Source organism: Squalius cephalus, assembly GCF_949319135.1.
Source record: "Squalius cephalus genome assembly, chromosome: 14".
NCBI lineage: Eukaryota > Metazoa > Chordata > Actinopteri > Cypriniformes > Leuciscidae > Squalius > Squalius cephalus.
Genome location: NC_137135.1, coordinates 29,887,322 through 29,913,004, shown reverse-complemented (window position 1 = coordinate 29,913,004; position 25,683 = coordinate 29,887,322). Strand labels below are relative to the sequence as shown.

Genomic DNA, 25,683 nt, shown 5'->3' with positions numbered 1-25,683 from the left:
TTCCGCGGGGCATTAAAAAGCATTAAAAGTCATTAAATGGATTTTGCGATAATTAATTGATTTTGCGTTTTAAAGAAAATTTTATATTATCAATTTATTTGAATATAGCCTTCATAATGAATCATTTTTATTTGCTGTCGCAAAATATGTACGTTAGTGTGATAAAAACATGCGGAACCAGTTTGGTGATTGCCTCCGGCCAGAGCAAAATTGCCGTGACGCGGAGATTACGCGGGCATTTTGAACAGCAGGAACAACAGGAATAAAACTAGACCAGAAAAATGGGAAAGTGCAAGGAAGACAAACAATTTAGGACATGGTTGCAGCCCGTTGGTGGTCAAAATAAAGAAGGATTTTGCAGTGTTTGTGAAAAGGTATTTAAGTTGGGTAGCAACAATGGGAATCAACGCCGTAAAATCTCATATGCTGTCTGACAGCCACAAATCGACGGAAAAAGGATATATAAAAAATATCCGTGGTTAGTCATGGGTCGTGTATGGCATAAAAAATGGGGAAAAAAATGGCATTAAAAAGCATTAAATTTAAAATGAAGATACCTGCAGAAACCCTGGGTACATGTTATTTAGTTTTTTTGTTTTAGTCTCTTATCCTCACCAAGACTGTAATAAAAAATATTATTACAATATTATTATTGTGTAATATTTAAAATAACCTTTTTCTATTTTATTTATTTAGCAAAGATTAATATTCAGTGGCAGTCACATGATCCTTCAGAAATCATTCTAATATGCTGCTCAAGAAATATTTCTTGTTATTATTGATGTTAAAAACAGTTGTGTTGCTTAATATTTTTGTGAAAACCTTGATATTTTGTTTTCAGAATTTTTTGATGAATAGAAAGTTCAAAAGAACAGCATTTATTTGAAATTATTTGTAACATTTTAAATGTCTTTACTGTCTCTTTCGATCCATTTAATGCGTCCTTGCGGCATCATTTATTTAAAAATAATTATAAAATCTTACTGATGCTAAACTTTTGAATGGAGGTGCATATAATAACAAAGATGGTCACATGATATATCACAGTATACACTGACAAGTCTGACATCATAGCCGTAGCGGTTTCTGAAGGACCAACAGTCAAACTGGACGGTGAAAAGAACTTTGAATATGTCTAAATAGTATATCAAATCTTATATATTAAAATATGAAGGACAATCTTGTTTTCCATATATCCCTTTGAAAGTGAGATGAATGCAGAAATAACGTGCTCATGAAGTTATCTCTTGATGAATAACACTGCACGTGTAACATTTTGTCTACGCAGGGTAATGCATATGTAGACAGCGTCACCTATAACGGCTCCACTCCTCTGCACATTGCTGCAGGACGGGACTCAACCAAACTGAGCGCACTTCTAATGGCTGCAGGTGAGGAATTATGTGTGTTCATTTATAACTAACATGACAGGTCAACAATAACTGTCTTTGTCTGCTGCCATTAGTGATTTATATATAGATCTGGTAGAATCATTCTAAAGCAAATTCATTATCATTTATTAAAGATGTTTCACGACTCATCCCAAGTCGTAAATTGTGTCCATCCATAGTTAGTAGATTCATTTGCATTTACATGGTGTAACCAACTAGTGTTGTGTGCTTTGCTTTTAGGAGCAGATCCTCATAAGGAGAACTTTGAACCGTTGTTCTTCAAAGATGATGAGCTGTGTGGCACATGCGAGGACGAGGAGGAGGATGAAGGCTATATTCCTGGGACGACCCCTCTGAACATGGCAACTTCCCCAGAGGTGGGTTTCCCAAATGTAGGATGTAATGTAATTGTACTGCTGGTTGTCATTGGTTGTGAAAATAATGTGTGGTCTGTTCTGTGCTGACAGGTGTATGATATTCTTAATGGAGAAGAGTATCAGCCCAACACTATCGTCGTTCCACCGCAAGGTATGAGTTCCAGTCTTTGTATTCTTGTCATGTCAGGACTTTTTAGGTTCAAAAAGTTATGTAAGTCAATAAAATCTTGGCATGGAAGTAACATTTATTGTGGAAATATAATAATATAATTATGCTCAGCTCTAAATATTTAATAAACTATTTAATTACTCTTCATAATTTAAAAAAAACAAAACTTATCCAGTTATCATGAAGTCAGTGGATTGGAAAAGTCATGGAAATTAATTTAAAAGTGTGGGAACCCTGATTGTTTATTTTGAACAAATATACTCGCTGCTGAAAATTTTAATACTTTTAGCAAAAAAGAAAAAAGGGAAAACTATTTTAGTACTATGTACACTTCCATTCAAATGTTTGGGGTTCGCATAAATCTTTTATATTTTTGAGTCTCTTACGCTCATCAAGGCTGCATTTATGTAATCAAAAATATTGCAATGTTGTTAAATATTATTACAATTTAAATACGTGTTTTCTTTTTTAATATATTTTAAAATATAATTTATCCCTGTGATGGCAAATCTGAATTTTCAGCATCATTACTCCAGTCTTCAGTGTCACATGATCCTTCAGAAATCATTCTGATATACTGATTTGGTGCACAAGAAACATTTCTCATTTTTATCAGTTAAAAACAGTTGTACTGCTTAAAATTTTGTTGAAAACCATTATACTTGTTTATACTTGAATATTTTATTTTGTAAATGTCTTAACTGTCAATTACTGTGTAATTTAATGCATCTTTGCTGAACAAAAGTATCAAAATCTCACTGACCCCAAACATTGTAAAGTTAGTGTATGTTGAGAACACATAGCAGTTTTTAAATGCGTGTGGCCCGTGTTGGCAGGTGACATGAAGAGCTTGAGCTCTGACACGAAGCAGGAGCTGTGCCAGGCACTGGAAGGGCAGACGGGAGGCTGGGAGAGTTTGGCTCATGCTCTGGGGCTTGGGATCCTGACCAGCGCCTTCAGGCTCAGCTCCTGCCCTGCTGGAAAGCTGCTGGACAGCTACGAGGTAAACAAATTCACTTCCTTTTTCAGTCTTGCATAAACACTGGACAGTAGTAAGAAAAAGTAGTTGTCTTTTAATCCGATCTTAAAGGGATATTTCACCACTGGAAAGATGAATGTGTATTTAAACTGGGTCATTTATGTAGTAGAAATGTGAAATTATTTTAGAAGTTGGTGCCTTCTAGACTGAGAAAAGCCAGAAAATGTATTTTTGGCTCATGTGGATGAAAGACAACAACTCCCAGAATGCACTTGCTTCGCTGCCCTACGAGGCCACTCCCAAGCCACGCCTACCGGTTACAGAGGGCAGTCTCGGAAGAAATGATACAACTAGGCTACTAGTTGACTCGAAACTGAAAAGACGGCGTTTTACCGTGAGATCCCTCTATGGGCGGGTTGAAAACATGCGGAACGAGCTCCTACTACTGGCTGTAGTCTCTCACCTCTGGCCAAAAAAGCCTCTGATGACGAAAATGACGATTTTTGCGACATCAGAGTTTTTTTTTCCAGACACACAATACAGAAATCTATCGTCTCAGGGGGACATGAGGGAGGGAAGCACGGTCATTCGAAAATACTACCGGGTCTCTACTGATACAAAGCTTAAAGGAGAACTCCGGTCAATTTTAACATTGAGCTCATTTTTTTGTAAATTTGGAGTGCTGTCAATGCAGAGAACAACTACAATCTACAAAAATCGGTGTTGCCTACACCATGTTATCCTCTTTTTAAAATTTGCAGCACATACCTGTATTTACATCCTGTTTTCGGTCGAAGGCCATAGTAATCGATTGTCGAGTTCACGCGCGTGATCATAGGAAACTAAGCATATGCGCGTGAACTCGACAATCGATTACTATGGCCTTCGACCGAAAACAGGATGTAAACACAGGTATTTGCGCTGGCTGAATTAACATCATTTTTATCCATATCTTTCACATCTACTGCAGTCAGATTCACCCGTGTTCACTCTGAAGGAATCACTCACATGGCTGTGCACTTGTAATGACACATCAAGGATGTTAAGAGGCTAAAAGCAGGTTTAAAACTTGCCCCATTGAAGTCAACAGGGTGCAAATTTTAAAAAGAGGATAACATGGTGTAGGCAACACCGATTTTTGTCGTTGTTCTCTGTATTGACAGCACTCCAAATTTACAAAAAAATGAGCTCAATGTTAAAATTGACTGGAGTTCTCCTTTAATGCTAATCATTGAAGTATCCCTTTAACTGACTGCCATCCTGCAGAAGCAACAGTGCTCAGCTGTTATGAACGAATTTGCATTGTTTTTAAAGTGGGGCAGTAAACAGATTTGATATGTATGTCTAAGAGAATTGATTTTCCCAAACAGATTAGATATAAGTGTATTCAATACTTTGTAGCACTTTAGGAAATTCCTTTGTATTTTAAATGTATTTAATCTCAAAACTTCAAATGTTTAGAACTGAAAAAGTTCTGTATTATTTATGCTTAGGATTAAACCTGTCGACCCAATTATTATATTATATTATATTATATTATATTATATTATATTATATTATATTATATTATATTATATTATATTATATTATATTATATTATATTATATTATATTATATTATATTTAGGCCTATCACAATTATTAATTTTATAATCATGGTTATTCTATAAAAGCAAGGGAATCATAATCTGCCAGGGAGTCAAGAATAGAGAATATACAAGAACACAAAGATAGTCAAAGGACTTCCTTCATACAAAATGAAGGCTTGTGTGTTTATATTATATTATATAATATTACATTACATTATATTATGTTATATTACATTAATAATATGTAAAAAAAACAAAACAACAAAAAAGTAGTAGGCTTAATAGTAGGCTTACATTGTAAGTTACATGAACCAAACAGAATTAAATAGTTAATTGTGATTATTTGTATGACAATTCATTGTCAGCACATTGTCATGATTGTGACAGGCTATATCATATATCATAAAAAAACTGAGTGAACTCAGTTTTATTTATTTTTTAAATATCCAGAAATACTGGATTGAAATATGGCATTCTATGCTTAAAGCTAAACCTATTGATCCATATTTCTCAGAACGACATTAAAGATATTAATTCCTCCAACACTAACTATATCAGTAAGCTGAACTGTTATTTTTGTTCTTCCTGTAGTTGCTCTGGTTTCAGCTGCTAATCATCTGTCTCCTTCAGGTGTCTGGAGGAACGGTGCGTGAGCTGCTGGAGGGACTGAAGCATGTTGGGAACAGCAGTGCTGTCAGTTTACTCCAGGCTGTGTGTAAGGAGCCTGAAGCTGTCCACACCACACCTCAGCTCACAGGTAATGTTGTTTGATATGTGCATTTCTGGGTAATGTGGCCTAAGTAGTTGAACATTTGGGCTGGGAAGCCAAAAGTTGTTGGTTCTAGCCCACAAGGGGTGATCCATGAACCGTTACCATTGTGTCCTTCAGTATGCATAACCACGGGTTGGTCGCAGCAACTTCTCCACTGTAAGTCCCTTTGGATATGTTAGTAAACGAGTAATTCGTCAAATAATATAAAAACAAAATCTGATCAAATACACTTCGTTTAAAGCCATTTGTAACATTTAAAAAAAACTGTGATGACACACTGACATTCAAATTTTTGGGGTCTAAATTTTTTTTTGAAAGACGTATTTTATGCTCACCAAGGCTGAATTTATTTATTTAAAAAAATCAGTAAAAACAGTAATATTGTGAAATAGTAGATTTTCTTTTTAATGCATTTTTTAATGTAATTTATTCCTGTGATGGTAAAGCTACATTTTCTTATTATTTCGGCGTCAAATGATCCTTCAGAAATCATTCTATTATGCTGATTTGAAGAAACATTTCTTATTATTATCAATGTTGAAAACAATTCTGCTGCTTAATATTTTAGTGGAAACTGATACTTTTTTCAGGATTCTTTGATGAATAGAAATTTCAAAAGATCAGCATTTATTTGACATAGAAATCTTATCCAACATTACATAAATGTCACTTTTGATCAATTTATTGCATCCTTGCTAAATAGAAGTATTAATGTCTTTCCTGAAACAAAACAAAAAAAACATATAGACTACAAACTTTTGAAAGGTAGTGGAATGCAAATTGCTAAATTGCGTAAACATATTTGAATCACATTTCTGTTGGAATCATTTTACAAAACCAGTAAGCCACTCAAGGCCACTGTGCCAAAGATTCAACTATGGTAAAATCACAGTAACACAAGGCCTTGACTGCTTTATTTATTGCTTTAATTTACATGTTGAAGGTACAAATACTACAATGCCAGATAACATTTGAACCATTGTCTAATAGTGAAATAATATTTATTTTGTTTTGTGTACCAGAACATAAACCTCAAAGATTCATGTTCTCGAAAGGTATTGTTTGCTCATTGGTGAGGCATTTTGGATCTTTTCCCAAGAGCATGTCGTCATTGTGAAATTTCGTGGTATGCGTGAAATTTTGTATTACACACCCCTGTTGTGGAGTTTTTTTTTTGTCCCACAATATGGTTTGTAAAACCCCCAGACTAAATCACTGTCAGTCTCGGGCCCCTCTCTCCGTAACAATAATATCACGTTGTGGTCCTGACATTACCTCAAGTGCACTCAAACATGATGTCAACAAAACAGCACTGCCACTGCATTCTGAGGGAGTTCCCCTCGGTCTCGGGGTGACCCGTGTTCACATATAGATTCTGCAGTGATGCCAATGTTTCAGGGGGAAGTGGACGCTTGAGAGGGGGATTCCCAGGAACAGAAGTGAAAGCCAGATATGGCACTTCTGGTTTTTGTCTCTGGCGCAGTTTCTTTGAAACAAGTCTTTCCACCTTACTGTCTGATATGAAGGGTTCATCGTCAGGGTTCAGTGAGCATGTGTAAGCCAGCACGGGAAAGTTTTTTTTGTTTTTTTGGTCTCGGTTTCCTTCTCGTGGCTGTCCATATTGTCGTGCCACGTTGTTTGTTCAATAAATATAGTGGGGTTCAAAAGAGGCCACGTGAAATAATCTGGAAACAAAGGTTTTTAGGAAACATGATGTAAAATGATGTGATGTGTAATATTTCATATTCTGAGTATTGTTGTTATTAATGCAAAATAGGGACAAACCCAATATTCTGACTCTTATTTTATTTTTAGATTATTCTTTTATTTTTATTCAACTTGTCACTCAAGTGGTTAACCTGGTGATATTAGTTTTTGTTTAATGTTTAATGTATATTAGTTTAATGTATTTATTTTGCAAACTTTTAGACCCATCTGTAATTACATTTTATAATAATCAAATAAAACTATATTACGATTGCTTGTGATTCTGTGGTTTACGATTGCCAAGCAAACACAATGATCAAAAAGAGATCATTTTGGCACAGTATTATAGAATTCATTTTATAAGTGTCATAGCTTGAGTATATGTGCAATTTAATTTTAACATTTTCCATTTTCTTTTTATAAAGCAATTTTTATGACATTTTTACTCTGTATAAAAGTATTTTATTCTATATAAATAAAACGTGTTTATATATATAGAGAGAGAGAAAATATTTAAAATGCTTCTATGGTCATATCAAATTTTTTATTTTTTTTCTCTCTCAGGGCTCTGTAAGTCCATTCAGGGTTTGACACTGGGCCCCCATCAGGAGGAGAGTGGGATTTGTGACAGTGGGGTGGAGACATCTTTCTAGAGCCCCAGCTTTGGTCTCGCCGACTCCAAACACAATCGCACAAACTGAGGCCTGACCCTAAAGACCAGCTTCTCCCTCCTCACTACAGCAGCAGTGCCACTCAACCTCAGGACACGCCTACAAAACCTTTGATTGGCCAGCGCCCTCTGTGGATGCTGCTCAGCCACGCCCAAAATGCAAATGAGCTCTGAACTCTGAGGAGTCCTTAAGCTGGGGAGTCCTCTGGCCATGGGGATTTTATTCTCTTTTTTTTTTAGCTTTTAATATGAATAATACCAAACAGCACTTATTTGAAAGTTTTATTTTTTCCTTTTATAAGAGCTATATTATCTATAAATAGCTATAATATAGCTTTAAAAAGGTATATTAAAGTGGCTGTTTTCATTTGTGCTTAAGCTGAACAATGACGTCCAGAGCTCAGATGTTACATAATGAAACAAAATATTTAGTTGGTTTATGTCTTGGACATTATTAGATTCTCAGGCCTGATTTGCAAAAAACAACAATTTTTTGCTTCAATTGTTTATAAATAAAAATTAACGTCTGGTTTGATAAGTCTGCCCTCAACTATTTCCTTTGTTAATATATTTTAAACAATCCGATTTAAGAACAGCACCTTCAGTTTAGATAACCTATTACGCAGACTTCCTCATAGTCATTTGCTTGCAAAGAGTTTTCTTTTGGAACTGCAATGCAATGACATACAGGAAGAGGATGAGAGGAAAAGGAGGTCCTACTGGATTATTATGACCCTCTGGACCAATCGAATCTGTTGGATGATGGAAAAAGTTCTTCTCTTCATACTCACCCTTTCAGCTGTTATTTGGGTTGGCGATGGAATTTGTTTTGCATTTAGTGGTGCTACCTGTAATTCCTAATGTTTGCTCATGGGTTCTGATAAAAAAAAAAATCATAAGCTTTGAGAGATTATTCTCTCTTCCACTTGTTTGATTGATTTAAAAAAAAAAACAGGAGGGTCAGTCCTGAGCAGTGATTGGAGTGTGTTTGACTAGATTTTGATGGAGTGTGTGTGTGTGCGTGTGCGTGTGCGTGTGTGTGTGTGTGTGTGTGTGTGTGTGTGTGGATTGCTTCAACCAGATGCCTCAAGTGCTTTTTAAGAAATATTTTTGTAGTTATATTTTTATCATTCTGTTAAAAAAAAAAAGTGAAATCTCATTCCCTTCTGTTGTGTGTGAACTGTAGAAGACAAAACATCACTCCAATAATATGCTGATGTAGAATCCGTTCTATTCATGCATCACAGAATATTTAGAACTGATCCCAGATCAGCTGTCTTTCTTTTTGCTTTATGAAATGTTCTAATCATGGCCTCTGACCTTTTAACTGACTCGGGGACTCGCATGTCACCAAAATGCTTTTAGCCGCCATAATATTTTTCATACTATAAAAAATTATGTTAAAAAGAGCAACAAAACCATCCAATACCCCAGACTAAAGGTTTGACAGGCACTGTAATGTATTTTTGGCTGTAAATTGGTATTTATGTCTGTACCCTGTGAAGCAGTGTTGTACAGAGGGAAAATTGTGTGTGCTTTGTAACTGGTTTTATTGTAATACTTTTATAATAAAATTATTCATTGTGTACTAATGTTTTGAAATTTTATTCTACATCTCCTGTACTTATTGACTATCCATAGTGCACATAAATTTGTGTCTGCTTCATAATTGATACAGTAATTTTTATTTTGCCGGTTGTTACCAGCAGATGGGGTCCTAACTTACTTTTTGAAACATCCAATTATTTATTTGAATTCTCATATACCTCATATCTTTTCACTTGTATATAATAGTCTTTAGCTAATTGCAATAAGCTAACTGTAAGCCTAACAATAAAGTGTAACTTTTATCATTTATATAATTTAATAGACATTATTTTTCATTAACTATTATTTTTCAACCAAGTTTTCCTTTTTCTTTTAACAATTTAGTATAACAAGTATAACAAGTATAGCTACACATAATGTTAAATGTGTATGCAGTTTGTTTTTGTCCGAATGTGTTAGCATCTGATACTGAGTGAAAGACGACTCTGAGAACGACTTCTATGAGTAGGCTACCATCCACATACATTTATAAAACATTTTAAACATTAGTTTATTTTCTTTCTTTAAAAAGTAACTGAAGAAAAATCTCGAGATCATTCGATGTAATTTTAAACTTTTATTGTTTGTTTTACAGTTTACAAAGCCACACCTTTATCCTTGGTTGACAAATGACAATCACTGCATTGCTTCCTCGTTGTGCTCAGATTGACCAACCATTGAAATTTAGTCCCGGGCCCTGTCAATTTTAGCAACATTGGGCCATTACACTATTGCGTATTATTCCAGGTATGTTAAAGGCGTGTCATCAATGTGTTTAGCAATCTGAGAGACACGTAAAAGAAATGTGTATGTTAACAGGAAGCCTACAAAGAGCTGTGACCACCCAATCTTTAGTTGATTGTATCTGTCTGAAGGTGTTTTTAGCTACACTTCGGGGACCAAATTGCCTACAGAAGTTAGCTAAATCTGACAAAGCCTCCTTTTGGGGATGTCCTCACACTAGGTAAAAAAAAAAAAAGTACTATACTAGTCTATGACATAAAACACTTATTATGAGAGTAAGTAAGCAGCCAGGAGGGCGTCGAGCTCAAGCATCTGCAGAACATCATAATATGCTGCGAGCGTCGACGTCACAACGGAATTCCGCATTCTAAAAACAGCCTGTGGATCCTGCTTGGAGCTCTTAAGTGTGTGGCAAGCTGTTTGAACATTTCGCCTGGCAACTTGCCAGTATATTATTATATACTTCGTCTTGTTTTTGTTTTGTTTCTTATTACTAATAATCTATGGAAGCTTGTTTCCGCCAATGAATAAACTTTTTTTTTTTTTTTTATTGAACACACCGCCAATGAATAAACGGTAGCCTAGGCCTACTATAGGTTATCCGGACCACACCTGACCACACGTGACCACAACCGCTCTTGATTGGTCGTAACCCCAGTGACGGGTAGGTTTAGGGGCGGGGTTGGGGTAGGTTATCACATGTCGTCCGGATAACCATATAGTACCGAATAAACATTTTTAAAGGGGTCATATGTGTGAAATGTGTGTTGGCAGTGCCTGTACACAACCATCATAAAATTATAAAAATCCATCCAGTGTTTTTTTTTTAATCTTCTTATATGATTCCCCCTCTCCTGAATCAAGCTGTTCGATTTTGTGACGTCACAAAATCGACGCCCCTCCCACAATGGTTGATTGACAGCAGCGTTTCAACACAGACCCGCCCTCGTGAGCGAGCTGTCAATCATAGCCCGCGCCGACTGGCGCGTTCATTGCTGATAGCTGGAGCACTGAGTAGAATGGCGTCTAAGCGATTGTGGTGTTCTTGGGTGTAATAACGAACACATCAGTCATTTTGATGTTCCTAAATCTGAACCACTGAAGACGCAGTGGCTGAGTTTGTTTTCGAAGGGAATATTCCCCACGATCAACGCCAATGCTTTCATGTTTGCGCGAATCATTTCACCAGGCTGCTTTACAAACAAGGGTCAGTATAAAGCTGGTTTTACTAAGAAGCTGCTCCTGAAAAAAGGATCGGTAACGTTACCAACTATTCGTGTTCCTGCTGCACCTCCAGAAGAAGTGAGTGAGTGTAACGTTTTATTAACCTTTATATTAATCTTTATATTAATCTTTGCAAATCGCTAGCACGCTTCACGATGAATGCGGCTGTTTACACTCAGGGTACATTACGGCATGTTTTCTATATACAACGTTCTCAATATAATTCATAATCCCATGTTTATAATAAACAATGCGTTAGGGTTATTGTGTTTCAAACGGTGTACGCACAGAACAGAGGGGCGAGGTGAGCAAAGCTCATTATCATTTAAAGACCCATGCACTTAAATGGCGTGCTGAAAACAGCTGGTTTTGACCAGGTAAAATGAGTGTTTTCTTACAATACTAATGAGAATTTTTAATTAAAGTATATTACAAACTTTTAATTTAGACCCTAAAGAATCATATTAGCTTGTACAAAAATGACATTATATGACCCCTTTAAAAAGTTTACTTTTTTCTTAGAATTGGGTGATATAAACTATCAATTGCGAGTTATAAAGTCAGAATTGTGTGATTTAAACTTGCAACCGTGAATTTTAAAGTCAGAATTGCGTGATATAAACTTGCAATTGCGAATTAAAAGTCAGAATTGTAAGAAAATGTCAAGTTGTGAACTGAATTTTCCTCAAAATTAGACTTTATAACTTGTAATTGTGAGTTTATATCTCAGAATTCTGAGTAAGAAGGCAATTGGGCGATATAAACTCATAATTGCAAGAAAAAAGTCAGAATTGCAAGATGTAAAACTTTATTTCTCGTAATTGCGAGTTTATATCGTAATTCTGACATTGCAAACTACGGAGCCCCTAAAGGGACATGGTGAAGGAAAAAAAATATGAGATGGAGGAAAAAATATTTGTCAATGTTTTGTGTTCCCCCAATAAACTTTTTGTTCTCTCGCAAAAACTTTAGAAAAGCTCAAACGGATTTGCCAGCAAACTCAAAGTTTCTCGGGGGAACACAAAACATTTGCGAGAGAGTGCAAAAGCATTGAATTATTATTTTTTCCACCACCATGTCCCTTTAGTAGCTCCATAGTACACTCACAATTGTGAGAAAAAAGTCAGAATTGTGAGATAAAAAGTCATGATTATCTTAATTTAAATTTTATAGTAATCCAATAGTGACTAGAATCTAGTAATTTTTAATTTTTTTTTTATACTAGCACGTATTCCTTTGCTTATACCTTTGCTATTAGTTTCTATCCCAATAGTTTTCACTGAAACAAATTGCGATAGTTTCTATTGAATTCTATAGAGATTTCCAGTGCAGATATTAGATAAGGTACTATACTGTATTCCAAAAGACCAGAATACATACTAGGATGAAGTGAATCGCTGATAATATTATATGTAAGGGATAATCCACGGCTAGCCATGCATTAAAGAATTTTAATGCACGACGTAGAGGCGAAGAACCACCCGACGCGAAGCGGTCGGTTAGGTTAAACGGTTTTACTGCACACCTTCCAGCCAATCAGAATCGAGTATTTAAACAGCCCATGGTATAAATAGATATATTATATTGGAATTCAATGGCAACCATTTGTGATTTGTTACCAATAAGAATCTCATGAGAAAACATAAATATTTTAGTAGGTGGTGATTCATATGATGTAATTCGTCTGGAAATGTGATTTTTAGAAGAAAAAAAATGTGCTTGAGGGTCAATCTCTAAATCTTTATCTTTATCTTTGGAGCTAAAATGTCTCCTTGTTATTTTTTCTTACACATTTATTATCATTATGCTGGTGCTTAGCAGCAAGCTTTCTGCATCTTAATTGCATGATTTATAAACACCCATCAGTTAGAAAACACCCACAAATTTAGAAACGCCCACTTTTGTTCTGCAGAGACCCTATACCAGAGAATGTCTAATAAGGGGAGAACTTCCACTCTCAGTAAACTTCTGGCTTCTGAACTGGTTGCAGTTCCACTCTGGTTCCATATGAGGGCGCTCACAGGACGAGTGCAGAATGAATGGAGGTCTATAGAGCTATACCCCTCAAAATCCACTTTTCTCAGGATATAATTTTTTGTCTAGTAATTTGAATGTTGTATTCGAAAGGAGATGCAAAGAAATTACACATTGCTGGTTGTTAGATTTTTTAGAGTCACTTATTTGCTTTAAAAAGTCTTTTAAAATGTCATTGACGTCATACACAACGCACGACCAGAGATACTGCTTTACGGCAATCCTTCAGTCACTTTGGTGCTTTCGCGCTCTGCACTTTCTTTTCTGTCAAGGCAGAAAGTGCCATCAACCAAAAAAAAAAAAAAAGTTGCTGCGTTGAAAAAAAAAACTTGGACGAAAAAGTCCGCCTTAACATTCTGGTCCAATGTTACCTTAACATTCTGGTAACATTTCCGGATGCCACGATGCCATCAAGCGGTATCTCTGGTCGTAATCAGTCCTTCACTGACCAATCAGCGTTCATTAGCAGAATGCTAGCGTGTTATGGGCAACAACAACTCAACCTATAAGAAATCGAAAGGACATAAGTACTCGTTCATTCAACTTTCGACCTAAAACCCATGTTGAACTTGCAAAACCTACAATCAAATCTGAGATTTCTCAACGGCAATCGGGTGAAAGAGACAAATTTAGCCGTCTAGCTCCATAGACTCCCATTCATTTTGCACTCATGGGCAATCGCCCCCAGTGGAACTCTGGTGGAACTACAACTAAAATTTGGTACAATAGGACTTAATAGGGAGTGGCCAGGCTCTCCGTAGACGGGCTCTGCCTATACTCTCCAAAGCCACACCTCCTCCAAAACACATGAAAGCACACAGACCAGAAGCAAGATGACCACAGACAACATTATTAGATTACATCATGTGTCATTCACTGGTGTGAAAACTTTACAGTATACAGTTAGTAATACCAGTACTACAATAACAAACGTAAACAACTGTTTGCCTGCCATTCTTGCTCTGTCTGCACAGCGTAGGTGAACGCTGTGAACGTGAGGAGACTTTCAACCAGCATAACAAAAAAACAAAAAACACCTATTGCACCTTTAATGTAGGTTCGCCTCAGGATACTTGTAATTTGAAAGGAATACATATTAAAACGGCTTGCCATAGCTGAGGCTGCTGGTGTGAAGCTCGTGTGAATGTGTGTTTCTCTCTCTGGCCCGAGCTCTACTACAGGCGGAAGTTACAGGCGCTTGTGTTGGTGAAAATCTCCTCTGCTGAGAAAGTGAAAATCATCGTAAATAAGCAGCAGGCGTTTTATGACGATTAAAACCTCAGCGCATCATATGTGGACGCGGTGGCTTTATTTTCCCTCATGCATTTGCAGACTGCTGGTTGTCGTCGGTAAAAGCAGACTGGCATATTTATTGAGTTTGATGTCTGGTTAGATGGTCAGATAGTGAAGCTCTCTCTCACAGTAACTAACTCGCGCTTTGATTGGAACGTTTAAACATTCTGTTACATTGATTCATTGTCGCGCGTTTCCGACTCTGATACACTCTAGCGGGAGAGAAGAAACATTCACTTTATTCAGTGATGACTCGGTTGGGTTTAACATAACTGCCAAATCACATATGTGACTTTCACAACAACCAATCTCGTGGAGCATTTTCTCTTGGCGTTTTGCGCTGGATTTTCCATTGGAACCGACAGAGATGGCAGACAGCGGTCGGGTGAAGATCGACAGCCCGAGCTCGAGCCCCGGACCCGGGAGGAAAAAGGCGCAGCAGTCGCCCGGTTCAAAGGCGCGGTACTCTGTCAACGCTCCCGGACACTGCTTTCGGAAAGTGACCCTGACCAAACCGACCTTCTGCCATCACTGCAGCGACTTCATATGGGGGATTGTTGGGTTTGTTTGTGAAGGTAAGATGCTTTATGGATTCACTTGGTCGGTATGTTTCATTCAGCAAAGCAATGTCAACAAAGTGTCTCTTACTAAAAAAAACAAAAAACAAAAAAACTGCTGTGGTAGTATTATGGCGCAGTGATGGTATTAGACGACAATACTATGGTAATTTGTTATATACCATAGTATTGGACGAATACTCTCTAAACATCCTAAACATAATATTTGTGAGTTGGACTTTTGAATGTAATTTGGGTCATTTAACTATTTAATTTAAAGTGCAAGTGATTTTGTTCCAAGTTGCATTTCCCCATACCACTTTGATTGACAATTTTGATTGGCAGATTATTATCTGCGCACGTGCCATCCTGCAAAGGGAAGGGATGAAGAAAATATGTTAGAAAATAGATGGAGGATGTCAAGCAAATCAGTCTCTCCCCTCTACACCTCCCTCTCGACAGAATCGAATCGCTTGTCTACTAACATGGGGAAGACAGATTGATGCAGATCGATCCAGCACACTCCTCCTGTTGGACAGGAATCTGTGCAGGATGACACTTTGATGAGATCCATCTAATTGATGGAGGCTGGTGAGAGAGAGAGAAGATCTGGACCATTCTCACTTTTGTTAGTTAGATGTTAAGCGTCAGTTTCTTTACAGAGCTGCTCAGTTGGGTAAACAATAAGCAAGTTGCTCTTGGGCATTTTAAATTAGGCTTTAATTCAAAGCAACCTATGGACAATCCGTCTAAAAAAATCTCTAATGGGTTATTGATCACCTTTTGCAGGATCCAAACCTACAATAACCCAGATTACAATGAGTTATGACAACAAAAAGATGCAAAAGAACCATAAAAGGATCATAAAGGGGTCCATACAACAGTATATTCCAAGTTTTCTGATGTCAAGAGCAGATCAACATGTAATCCCTTATTCACTGATAAACTTCCCATCCAGTCAGTTGTCAAAGACTGCAAACAAATAATTGAACAAATGAGAAAACTTGATCATGTCAGTTAGCAAATGAATCATTTGCGTCTTCTCTCATAAGCTCTAATGAATGAAAGTTAGGGTGGATATCAATATTTTCAATTAATAGCGATTCAATCAATTTAAATTTACAAGCACAAAGCAAGATTTGGAATATAGTACATAGTCACATGGACCACTTTTATGATGCTTAGTTTTGTGTTCTTTATGAAGCTTGAGAGTTTTTATTGTAATCATAGAAAAAAGCAACTGTTTTTTCCCCTTTTGTATTCAGTCCTGGGGTAGTAACCCTTGGCCTTGCTGAATCTGTGATAGAATATCTTCTCTAAAGACCAGCCAGAATGTAATCTATGTCTGAGCTTATTTCTTTTGACTCTTTATGAGGAGTCATCACAAAGCTGCTGATCTGTAGGTTTTAAACTTTTATGGTCTGCAAATGACTTCAAAATGAATCATTGATGGGGCCAAATCCCCTTCCATCTGATTTCTATACGGATAAAACATTTTTTCCTCATACACATAGAGTGAATGTAAACTAGATCACCCGGTTTTGTCCCTTTAAAGCCTGTTGCTGTTTCCTAGGGAGAGATTAATCCACAATGCCATGCTATTCATCAAGGTTTCACCATAATTCCTCTATGAATGATTATGGCAACAAGCAGCATTACTTTAGAGACAAGTGGACTGGATTTATGTCGCCACATGAGATTGGCATGGCAGGAAAGCAGATGTTGATTGACAATATGGATGTTACCAGGCAGAGTTAGGCAGAAATGAGACGTTTCTGTTACGTAATGTGCTGCAGTGAAGTCGTGATTGACTCTTCCAGGTTGGCATGGCAACACATAGTCCAATGGAGCAAAGCGGCAGACTGGATGCTGTAGCTAGACAGACCGAGAGCAGAACATAAACACACATGCATGCTCTATGTTCTAATGCTCAGTGTGTGTTGATTGCACTGGTGAAGAGACTAGGAACGTGCCAGGCTCAGACTAATGAATTCATGTCATTGTATATTCATTACTGTTGCTATTAATGTAAGACATGACTAGTAGGGGTCGAATTATATAATGCTGATGTACGTAAAACTTCTCGTTATACTGGTTGAAACTCTCTTCACATCCTGATAGCAATCAATAATAGAAGTTTGGTCTAAATATATATGTTTTTTTTTTTTTTTTTTACATAAACTCCCGGGTTAAAAAAAAATGGGCAAACCCCAAAATGGCACAATTTTTAGTGGTTTTAATCACAAATCACTGGTCAGGAATTTAGCAAGAATTGCACAAATACTGTAGATAAAGTGAAACATTAGCCTGATGGACTTGTTCTCAAGCCACCTCTTGGTTGACTTTGCAGTTTGAGCACGAGCATTGTCTTGTTGAAAACTAACATCTGATCATTCCTCTTTAGATATCAACTTTTCATCCATGGGAAGCAAGCTATTCTGCAATATTCTCCTGTACACCAAAGCATTAAATGACTTTTCACAGTGAAGTAGCTCACAAATACCAGCAGCTAAAAGCCTCCGCACACAATGACACACTTCCTCCATGCTTCTGTGTGGTAGAAATGCTTTTACTATCATATTTCTCACCAGATGTTTGAAGACACCACTCTGGAGCATCACCATGCAACTTGTGTTTCATTGTGATTCATCACTTCACACACAACTTCACATTTCCTGCCAAAAAATTAATTCTGTCTTTGTTTTTCTAAGACAGCAATGGCTTTTTAAGTAGTGCATTTACTTAAATTCTGCTAATTTCCTGAACAATCATTTGTGGTTAAGACAATTAAAAGCTTAGTGGTTAGCCATTTTGGGCTTGGCCCATTTTTTTCATTCAGGTCTCAGGACCAAAAAAAAAAACGTTCGTCCAATCATTACATTCGTTCTGATGCGATGTCCTGTCAACCTGTATTCCCATACCTCCATGCACCTGCTCCCGCAGACATCACAAGTCATCAGCACGTTTCGTAAGGCTATGCAGAGTTGTAGACACAGACGCAGAGCGGCAGCCACCTTTTACATTTCCTTCTGTGTTCACGCCATGTCATAACCGTGATTACAAGATGGCAACTCGTGACATTGTACTCGGAGCTGTTCGCGTTCTCGGACTCGGATTTATACGTTTCTATGCAACACTATCAACACCAAAATAAATCTGCAGCAGTCAGGTGGTACAAGTCAGAGATCAAAGTTGTTTACTCTCATTAATATTGTAATGTTATGATTTAACGTCGTCTCTCGTGATGCTTTGCAGACTCTCTGGCCTTGAGTGTTCATGTGTTTTGAAGGAGGCGTGGCTTTGTAGAAGCTCTGAAGGGAGGGTGGGATCTTATGCTTTCAAAAGTTGCATGCTTCAGTAGCTTTTTTCAATTGGTGTGGTTGTTCATTAGGCTCTATCAATGTTTAAAATATTGTTTGAATTAACAAATGTAAAGGAAAAACTTTTCTTTTTTTTTACTCATTAAAAAAATAAGTATTTCTATTGTGCATAACTATTACCTTATTCACAGCAGCACCATCTTTGATTTTTAACGGGAAAGAATGCGAGGCTGTGAGGGATAGACGCATCTCTTCAGTGGGTTTTACTGTTATTTAATAGTGTTTTTTGATAGTTCTGCTGACGGAACACTGCAAAGATATCTTTCCAAGAAATATCAGTGGACAAAAAAACCCCAAACAATATGAGCTGTGGAAAATGATTAGTGATCTAGGAGCTTTAAACATCTTTTTACAGCGGATGCCATTGAAAAGACGGTAAGTCTATCCCTCACAGCCTCGCTTTCATACCAGACAAAGCGCAGCTCTGAATAAGGTCTTTATTACAATACTATTTAAATATGATTAGAACTGAATAATTTCATGGCCAAAATTCTTTGTTTATGTCAAAGTATCTTTTATCTCTGTTTCAGCCAAGATATTTGGTCTACCGTAAAAAAAAATGGTTTCATTGAAGTCAAAAAGTTTTTTTAACCAACTAAACTCATTTTTACGGGTCAAATCGGGCACAGATAGCTCTTTAATGCAACAGTTGCAGAATTGACATTGAAATTTTAGTCATTGCAAATTAAATGGAGAAAATGTTAAAGAAAAAGTATAATTGTTTTTTTGTTTTTTTGGAATTAACATTGGAAACCCTGTCTAAATGGACTGTCACTAGTGTTTTGCGTATTAGACTTCACAAAAATGCAGCCTTCTAAAACAGTTGCATGTGCTCATATGACAGATGTTTGTGTTGATTAAGAATGTGTAAACAGAACAGTCTTTGTTCTGTCCTTAGCTGTGGTACGTTAAACTTTAGAATGTTTTCCTTGCTCTTGTGGTTGTGATAGTGAGAGGAGCTCAGCCTGGCCAGTGAGATCACTTCCTGTCTCTGGTAAGCGTGAAAAACCAACAAATGCATCAGTGAGGTTCAGTCTGTACTGAGGGCCAAAGTGGGCTCTGACAGCAGCATAAATTGGGCACGCAGCGATCCTGCAGTCACCGACCACCATAGAGACTGTTGTCTTTGGTGCAAATTGTTCTCTTGAGCGGTAAATGTTCATGAAATTTTGTCCAGTCATAGATTGACCTTCTCTTAGAGTTATAAGCATTACTTTGTTTTTGTGAGCAGTCCAACGAGTCTATTTCTCACTCAACAAATGAAATGAGTTTGGGGCAGATCTTCTTGTTTTTGTTCCCCTCAAGAGTGGCACATGGGTGTGGGAAACCGGTTTACAAATGCTATTTTGGAAATTCTCTTGGTGCTATAGATGATTTGTTTGTTTACAAAATACAAAGTGACATTGGCTCTAAATTGTGAAAATTATGATGACATGGCTGTGAATTCACTGCTGAAAAAGAATGGCAAGTTTTCTTTTTGTTAAAGCTGTTGTACCTGCATATCTTGGCACCATAATTCTGTGGCATGCACTAAATCTCTCTCTTTTTCTCTTTCTCTTTCTCTGCAGTGTGTAATTTCATGTCACATGAGAAGTGTTTGAAGCACGTCAGGACCGTGTGTTCCTGTATGGCTCCCACACAAGTTCGGGTGAGTGACACCACACATAACATCTGACAGAACAGACAAACATCAGTAACTATGTGAGGAAATCTCTAAGAAATGAAAGAAAAAAGATTATATTCACTTTCATTTTCTTTGCATTTTGACATTTTATTTTTTTTACAATTAAACACATTTTTCCCAAAATTCTTGTTACTGTAACTAAAAATCATTACTGTAATGCAAACATATATATTATGTATTTTTTTCATAACTAAAATATAATAAGAATCACTATTCAAAAAAAATTATTCTTAAAAATAATTATTACTATAAAAATCAATCATATAGATGCAAAATTTATACATTTTTAGGCTTCATATTTTTTGTAATATATATGTTACTTGGACATGAACTTGAGATTCATTCATTCATTCATTCATTCATTCATTCATTCATTCATCCAGATAAGACACTGTGAATATTACACTTAAACACATAAGGCAAAGTTTATTTACTCGGACATCCCACTAACAACATTATTGAGGGATCAGGAGGATGCTGGATGGATGCTCTGATAATACAGGACATGAAGTCTCGAACAATTATGCTGTTAATGAAGAATGATCAAACCGTTTCATAGGGTATGATCATGCAAGGAAGATCCTAATTTGCAGTTGATGCTTACCTGTCGTCTTCGTGGCTTTGCATTACAAACAGGAAGTGGATTATGTCCTGAATCTACATTAAATAATTTAGTCCTCATACACTGACTGGAGCTGTTTTGCTCAGTGACACAGCAGTCAGTGTAACCCTTTGTCCAGCCTTCATAATGAATTACTGATGACTTCCTGTTGCGTTGTGGTCTTTTATGAAGGCCAACTGTCAGCCAGCCTTTGTGCCTTTGAAAGCAGCTCATCTAGCAATCTAGATGAGGTGCTATCAGCCTAGACCGGAAGTTTTTTTGACCCATTGTACTCACTACTCATTATAAACACAATCTAGAGTTGATAAACTCATTGTACTGACTTGATGCAGGTCCCGATCCCTGTGAATTTTAGAAGTGGCCTTGCTGATATGAACATATTGTGTTGGCATGCTAATTTGGTTTATTATACTTTGCTCTGGAATACTTGATTCTGATTGGTTAGTCACAAATGAGAATTTAAAATTAATTTGACTTTTTAAAAAAAAATAGACTGCAGTAATGAACATTTTGTCAGAACCTCTAGAATTTTTTGTTTTTGTTTTAGTTGTCCGTTCTTTATCCTTGGAGAATCGTAATCTCAGTTTGAAACAAAAATATTGTGATTCTCAATTTATCCAGAATCGTGCAGCTCTAGTGCTACTTTATTGCATTTTGTATCATTCCACAGTCCACAGTCTTCATATACAGATAGTCTTGCAGTAGCTAACTAGTCCATAGAAAAAAAATATTAAAAATTAATAATTGCATATATTATAATAATGTAATATTGTTTTAGTGTTTGTCCATTGTCATTTTAGTTTATTTTGAGTAAGCTTTTATTTTATTTACAGTTTTTATTTTAATTTTAGTTTTAGTAGTTTTGTTAAGTGCTTTTGTCATTTGTATTAGTTTTTTCTATTTGTATATAGCTTTAATAAGTTTAAGTTTTAGTCATTTTAGTACTTAAACTTATTTATTTCAGTTAGGTGCCAAGGCAACATTTAAAAAAAAAAGACATTTTATATTTAATTTTTTATATTTTATATATATATATATATATATATATATATATATATATATATATATATAAAAATATAAAAAATATAAAAAATTAAATATAAAATGTCTTTTTTTTTAAATATATATATATATATATATATATATATATACATACATACAGTGAGGAAAATAAGTATTTGAACACCCTGCTATTTTGCAAGTTCTCCCACTTGGAAATCATGGAGGGGTCTGAAATTGTCATCGTAGGTGCATGTCCACTGTGAGAGACATAATCTAAAAAAACAAAATCCAGAAATCACAATATATGATTTTTTAACTATTTGTTTGTATGATACAGCTGCAAATAAGTATTTGAACACCTGTCTATCAGCTATAATTCTGACCTTCAAAGACCATTTAGTCTGCCTTTAAAATGTCCACCTCCACTCCATTTATTATCCTAAATTAGATGCACCTGTTTGAGGTCGTTAGCTGCATAAAGACACCTGTCCACCCCATACAATCAGTAAGAATCCAACTACTAACATGGCCAAGACCAAAGAGCTGTCCAAAGACACTAGAGACAAAATTGTACACCTCCACAAGGCTGGAAAGGGCTACGGGGAAATTGCCAAGCAGCTTGGTGAAAAAAGGTCCACTGTTGGAGCAATCATTAGAAAATGGAAGAAGCTAAACATGACTGTCAATCTCCCTCGGACTGGGGCTCCATGCAAGATCTCACCTCGTGGGGTCTCAATGATCCTAAGAAAGGTGAGAAATCAGCCCAGAACTACACGGGAGGAGCTGGTCAATGACCTGAAAAGAGCTGGGACCACCGTTTCCAAGGTTACTGTTGGTAATACACTAAGACGTCATGGTTTGAAATCATGCATGGCACGGAAGGTTCCCCTGCTTAAACCAGCACATGTCAAGGCCCGTCTTAAGTTTGCCAATGACCATTTGGATGATCCAGAGGAGTCATGGGAGAAAGTCATGTGGTCAGATGAGACCAAAATAGAACTTTTTTGTTTTTGAATGATAAGTACCATTCCCAAGAACACCATCCCTACTGTGAAGCATGGGGGTGGTAGCATCATGCTTTGGGGGTGTTTTTCTGCACATGGGACAGGGCGACTGCACTGTATTAAGGAGAGGATGACCGGGGCCATGTATTGCGAGATTTTGGGGAACAACCTCCTTCCCTCAGTTAGAGCATTGAAGATGAGTCGAGGCTGGGTCTTCCAACATGACAATGACCCGAAGCACACAGCCAGGATAACCAAGGAGTGGCTCTGTAAGAAGCATATCAAGGTTCTGGCGTGGCCTAGCCAGTCTCCAGACCTAAACCCAATAGAGAATCTTTGGAGGGAGCTCAAACTCCGTGTTTCTCAGCGACAGCCCAGAAACCTGACTGATCTAGAGAAGGTCTGTGTGGAGGAGTGGGCCAAAATCCCTCCTGCAGTGTGTGCAAACCTGGTGAAAAACTACAGGAAACGTTTGACCTCTGTAATTGCAAACAAAGGCTACTGTACCAAATATTAACATTGATTTTCTCAGGTGTTCAAATACTTATTTGCAGCTGTATCACACAAATAAATAGTTAAAAAATCATACATTGTGATTTCTGGATTTTTTTTTTTAGATTATGTCTCTCACAGTGGACATGCACCTATGATGACAATTTCAGACCCCTCCATGATTTCTAAGTGGGAGAACTTGCAAAATAGCAGGGTGTTCAAATACTTATTTTCCTCACTGTATACATACATACATATATATATATATATATATATATATATATATATATATATATATATATATATATATATATATATATATATATATATATACACACACTTATATATATATATATATATATATATATATATATATATATATATATATATATATATATATATATATATATATATATACACACACATACATATAAACAAACTAAAACTATTAAAAATTGTTTTCAGGAATTGTTTTGTTTGTTAATACTTTAATCCCATGTCAGCTACCATGGCTATATTCATGGCGAGTAAAAAAGTGAAAGACATAAAAAGTTAATAAATATCTAAAAATATAAAACTTTTCAGGGATTGAAATAACACTGAAATAAAATAAAATATAAATATTAAATGAAATGAAATACTTCTTGAAAAAAATGCTCATTGCTAGATGCTCATTGAAGCTCAATGCTAGATGAGCTGCTATCAAAGCCTGGCTGACAGTTGGCCTTCATGAAAGACCACAACGCGACAGGAAGTCATGACAAATAAATAAATAATTAAATGCATGGACACAAAATATTGATTTTACAACTCGTAAAAACATTGTAAAATCAATATTTTGTGTCCATGCATTTAATTATTTATTTATTTGTCATTTAAATAATGATTAATTAAGTGGAATTGGAATGTAATAATTGGGATTTATCTGGCTCTTTTTTTAAATTTTTTTTTTAATTTTTTTTTAAACAGGATGTACATTTAGCATGTAAAAAAAAAAACACATCTTGCTGGTTACAAGCTAGCGAAAAAGTAACCACATGAGATGCTTAGAAATTGCATCCTCTCAATGTGCTGATGCCACATCAGGGCTGAGTTCCCACCCAGCAAAACCCACCTTGCTTTAGCCAAACGGCAAAGAGGTAACGCTGACCGGCCAATCGCATCAGAGCGGCCTCAGGGCATGACAGGAGGCCGAGTCAAGCACCATGCCACAGCAAAACTTAATTTAAACCAAAAGATAATGAGGTGGAACAGAAACCACCGGTCTGAATCAAAGACGGGCCCTCAGAGAACCTACTGGAAGTTTGCCTTCATGCATAATGAATGAAGAGACAAAACAAGAAAATAAATGCAGTGTTTTAATTGTCTTTTTCTAGTTTATTAGGCTTTAAGAGTGATGCATTCAGTTTGAAAAGGAAGTGGACTTTTTCTGTACTGGCTGAAGACTTTTTTTCTTAGCTCTGTGTGTGTGTGTGTGTGCGTGTGTGTAGGTGGGTGGGTGGTGTAGGAGTGAGTCAGTCTTCGAGCCAACTGCTCCATTAACCTTTACTCAACAACCTCTCTGAACCGCATCTGAGGAAATACAAACACAACGGTCGCAGCTATTCGACACTGTTATTACTGAAAGTCGAGAACATGTCCTTTAAGACTTGAGAAAGTCGTCTTTCTACTTCTGTGGATAAAAATGTAGTTAAAATAAACTAATAATTGAAGACTTCATGTGCACAGAACACATTTAACTTCTGGAATGGTACGTATTTCCACGTGAAACAGAATGTTTGGCATAGTGGAAGTGGACATAATTTTGGTTGGAACTTAAGTGTTTTGATTGAGGATTGTCATTGTTAGGCTCTTATAATATTGGTTAATATTATGTTTCCCTGTTTGGACAGCTTTGATTAATGTTAGTGGAATTAATAGGTAATTTAAGGTGTGGACTAGAGAAAGTAAATTGAATGAAATTATTAAAAAATATTTTTTTTAGTATAACATGTCATACACCGATGAATTATAAACAGTGATACCATTGTTCTTTTAGTATTATTTATATGCTATATTATAGTTTTTTTTCCGTTTAATTTTTTTCAAGTATATTTTATTTTATTTTATTTTATTTCAGTGTTATTTCAATCCCTGAAAAGTTTTATATTTTTATATATTTAGTAACTTTTTATGTCTTTCACTTTTTTTACTCGCCATGAATATAGCCATCGTAGCTGACATGGCATTAAGGTATTAACAAACAAAACAATTCCTGAAAACAATTTTTAATAGTTTTAGTTTTAGTTACCAATAACAGCACTGCAAGGACATTTATTAAGGAAGTAAATAGTGTCATTTTTTTATTATTTAATTTAGTCTTTAAAGTGATTACTCACAATTTCAGTTTGATGAATTATGAATCTTA

At 36.2% G+C, this 25,683-nt stretch overlaps 2 protein-coding genes across 4 annotated transcripts in view; both read left to right on the top strand.

Moving 5' to 3' along the window:
• nfkb1 (nuclear factor of kappa light polypeptide gene enhancer in B-cells 1) overlaps window positions 1–9,241 on the top strand; it is a 37,691-nt gene extending 28,450 nt beyond the window's left edge. For all 3 annotated transcript variants that reach the window (XM_079892954.1, XM_079892952.1, XM_079892953.1), the window contains exons 19-24: window positions 1,289–1,391; window positions 1,632–1,768; window positions 1,859–1,919; window positions 2,774–2,940; window positions 5,135–5,261; window positions 7,548–9,241. In XM_079892954.1, coding sequence (XP_079749080.1) covers window positions 1,289–1,391; window positions 1,632–1,768; window positions 1,859–1,919; window positions 2,774–2,940; window positions 5,135–5,261; window positions 7,548–7,636 — 684 coding nt within the window. In that variant the 3' untranslated portion in view covers window positions 7,637–9,241. The remainder of the gene's footprint in view (window positions 1–1,288; window positions 1,392–1,631; window positions 1,769–1,858; window positions 1,920–2,773; window positions 2,941–5,134; window positions 5,262–7,547) is intronic.
• A 5,118-nt stretch (window positions 9,242–14,359) lies between these two features.
• The window catches only part of dgkq (diacylglycerol kinase theta), a 36,130-nt gene continuing 24,806 nt past the window's right edge, over window positions 14,360–25,683 (top strand). Inside the window, exons 1-2 of the mRNA XM_079893470.1 lie at window positions 14,360–15,110; window positions 20,041–20,120. Of these exons, the coding sequence (XP_079749596.1) occupies window positions 14,903–15,110; window positions 20,041–20,120 (288 nt within the window). The 5' untranslated portion in view covers window positions 14,360–14,902. The remainder of the gene's footprint in view (window positions 15,111–20,040; window positions 20,121–25,683) is intronic.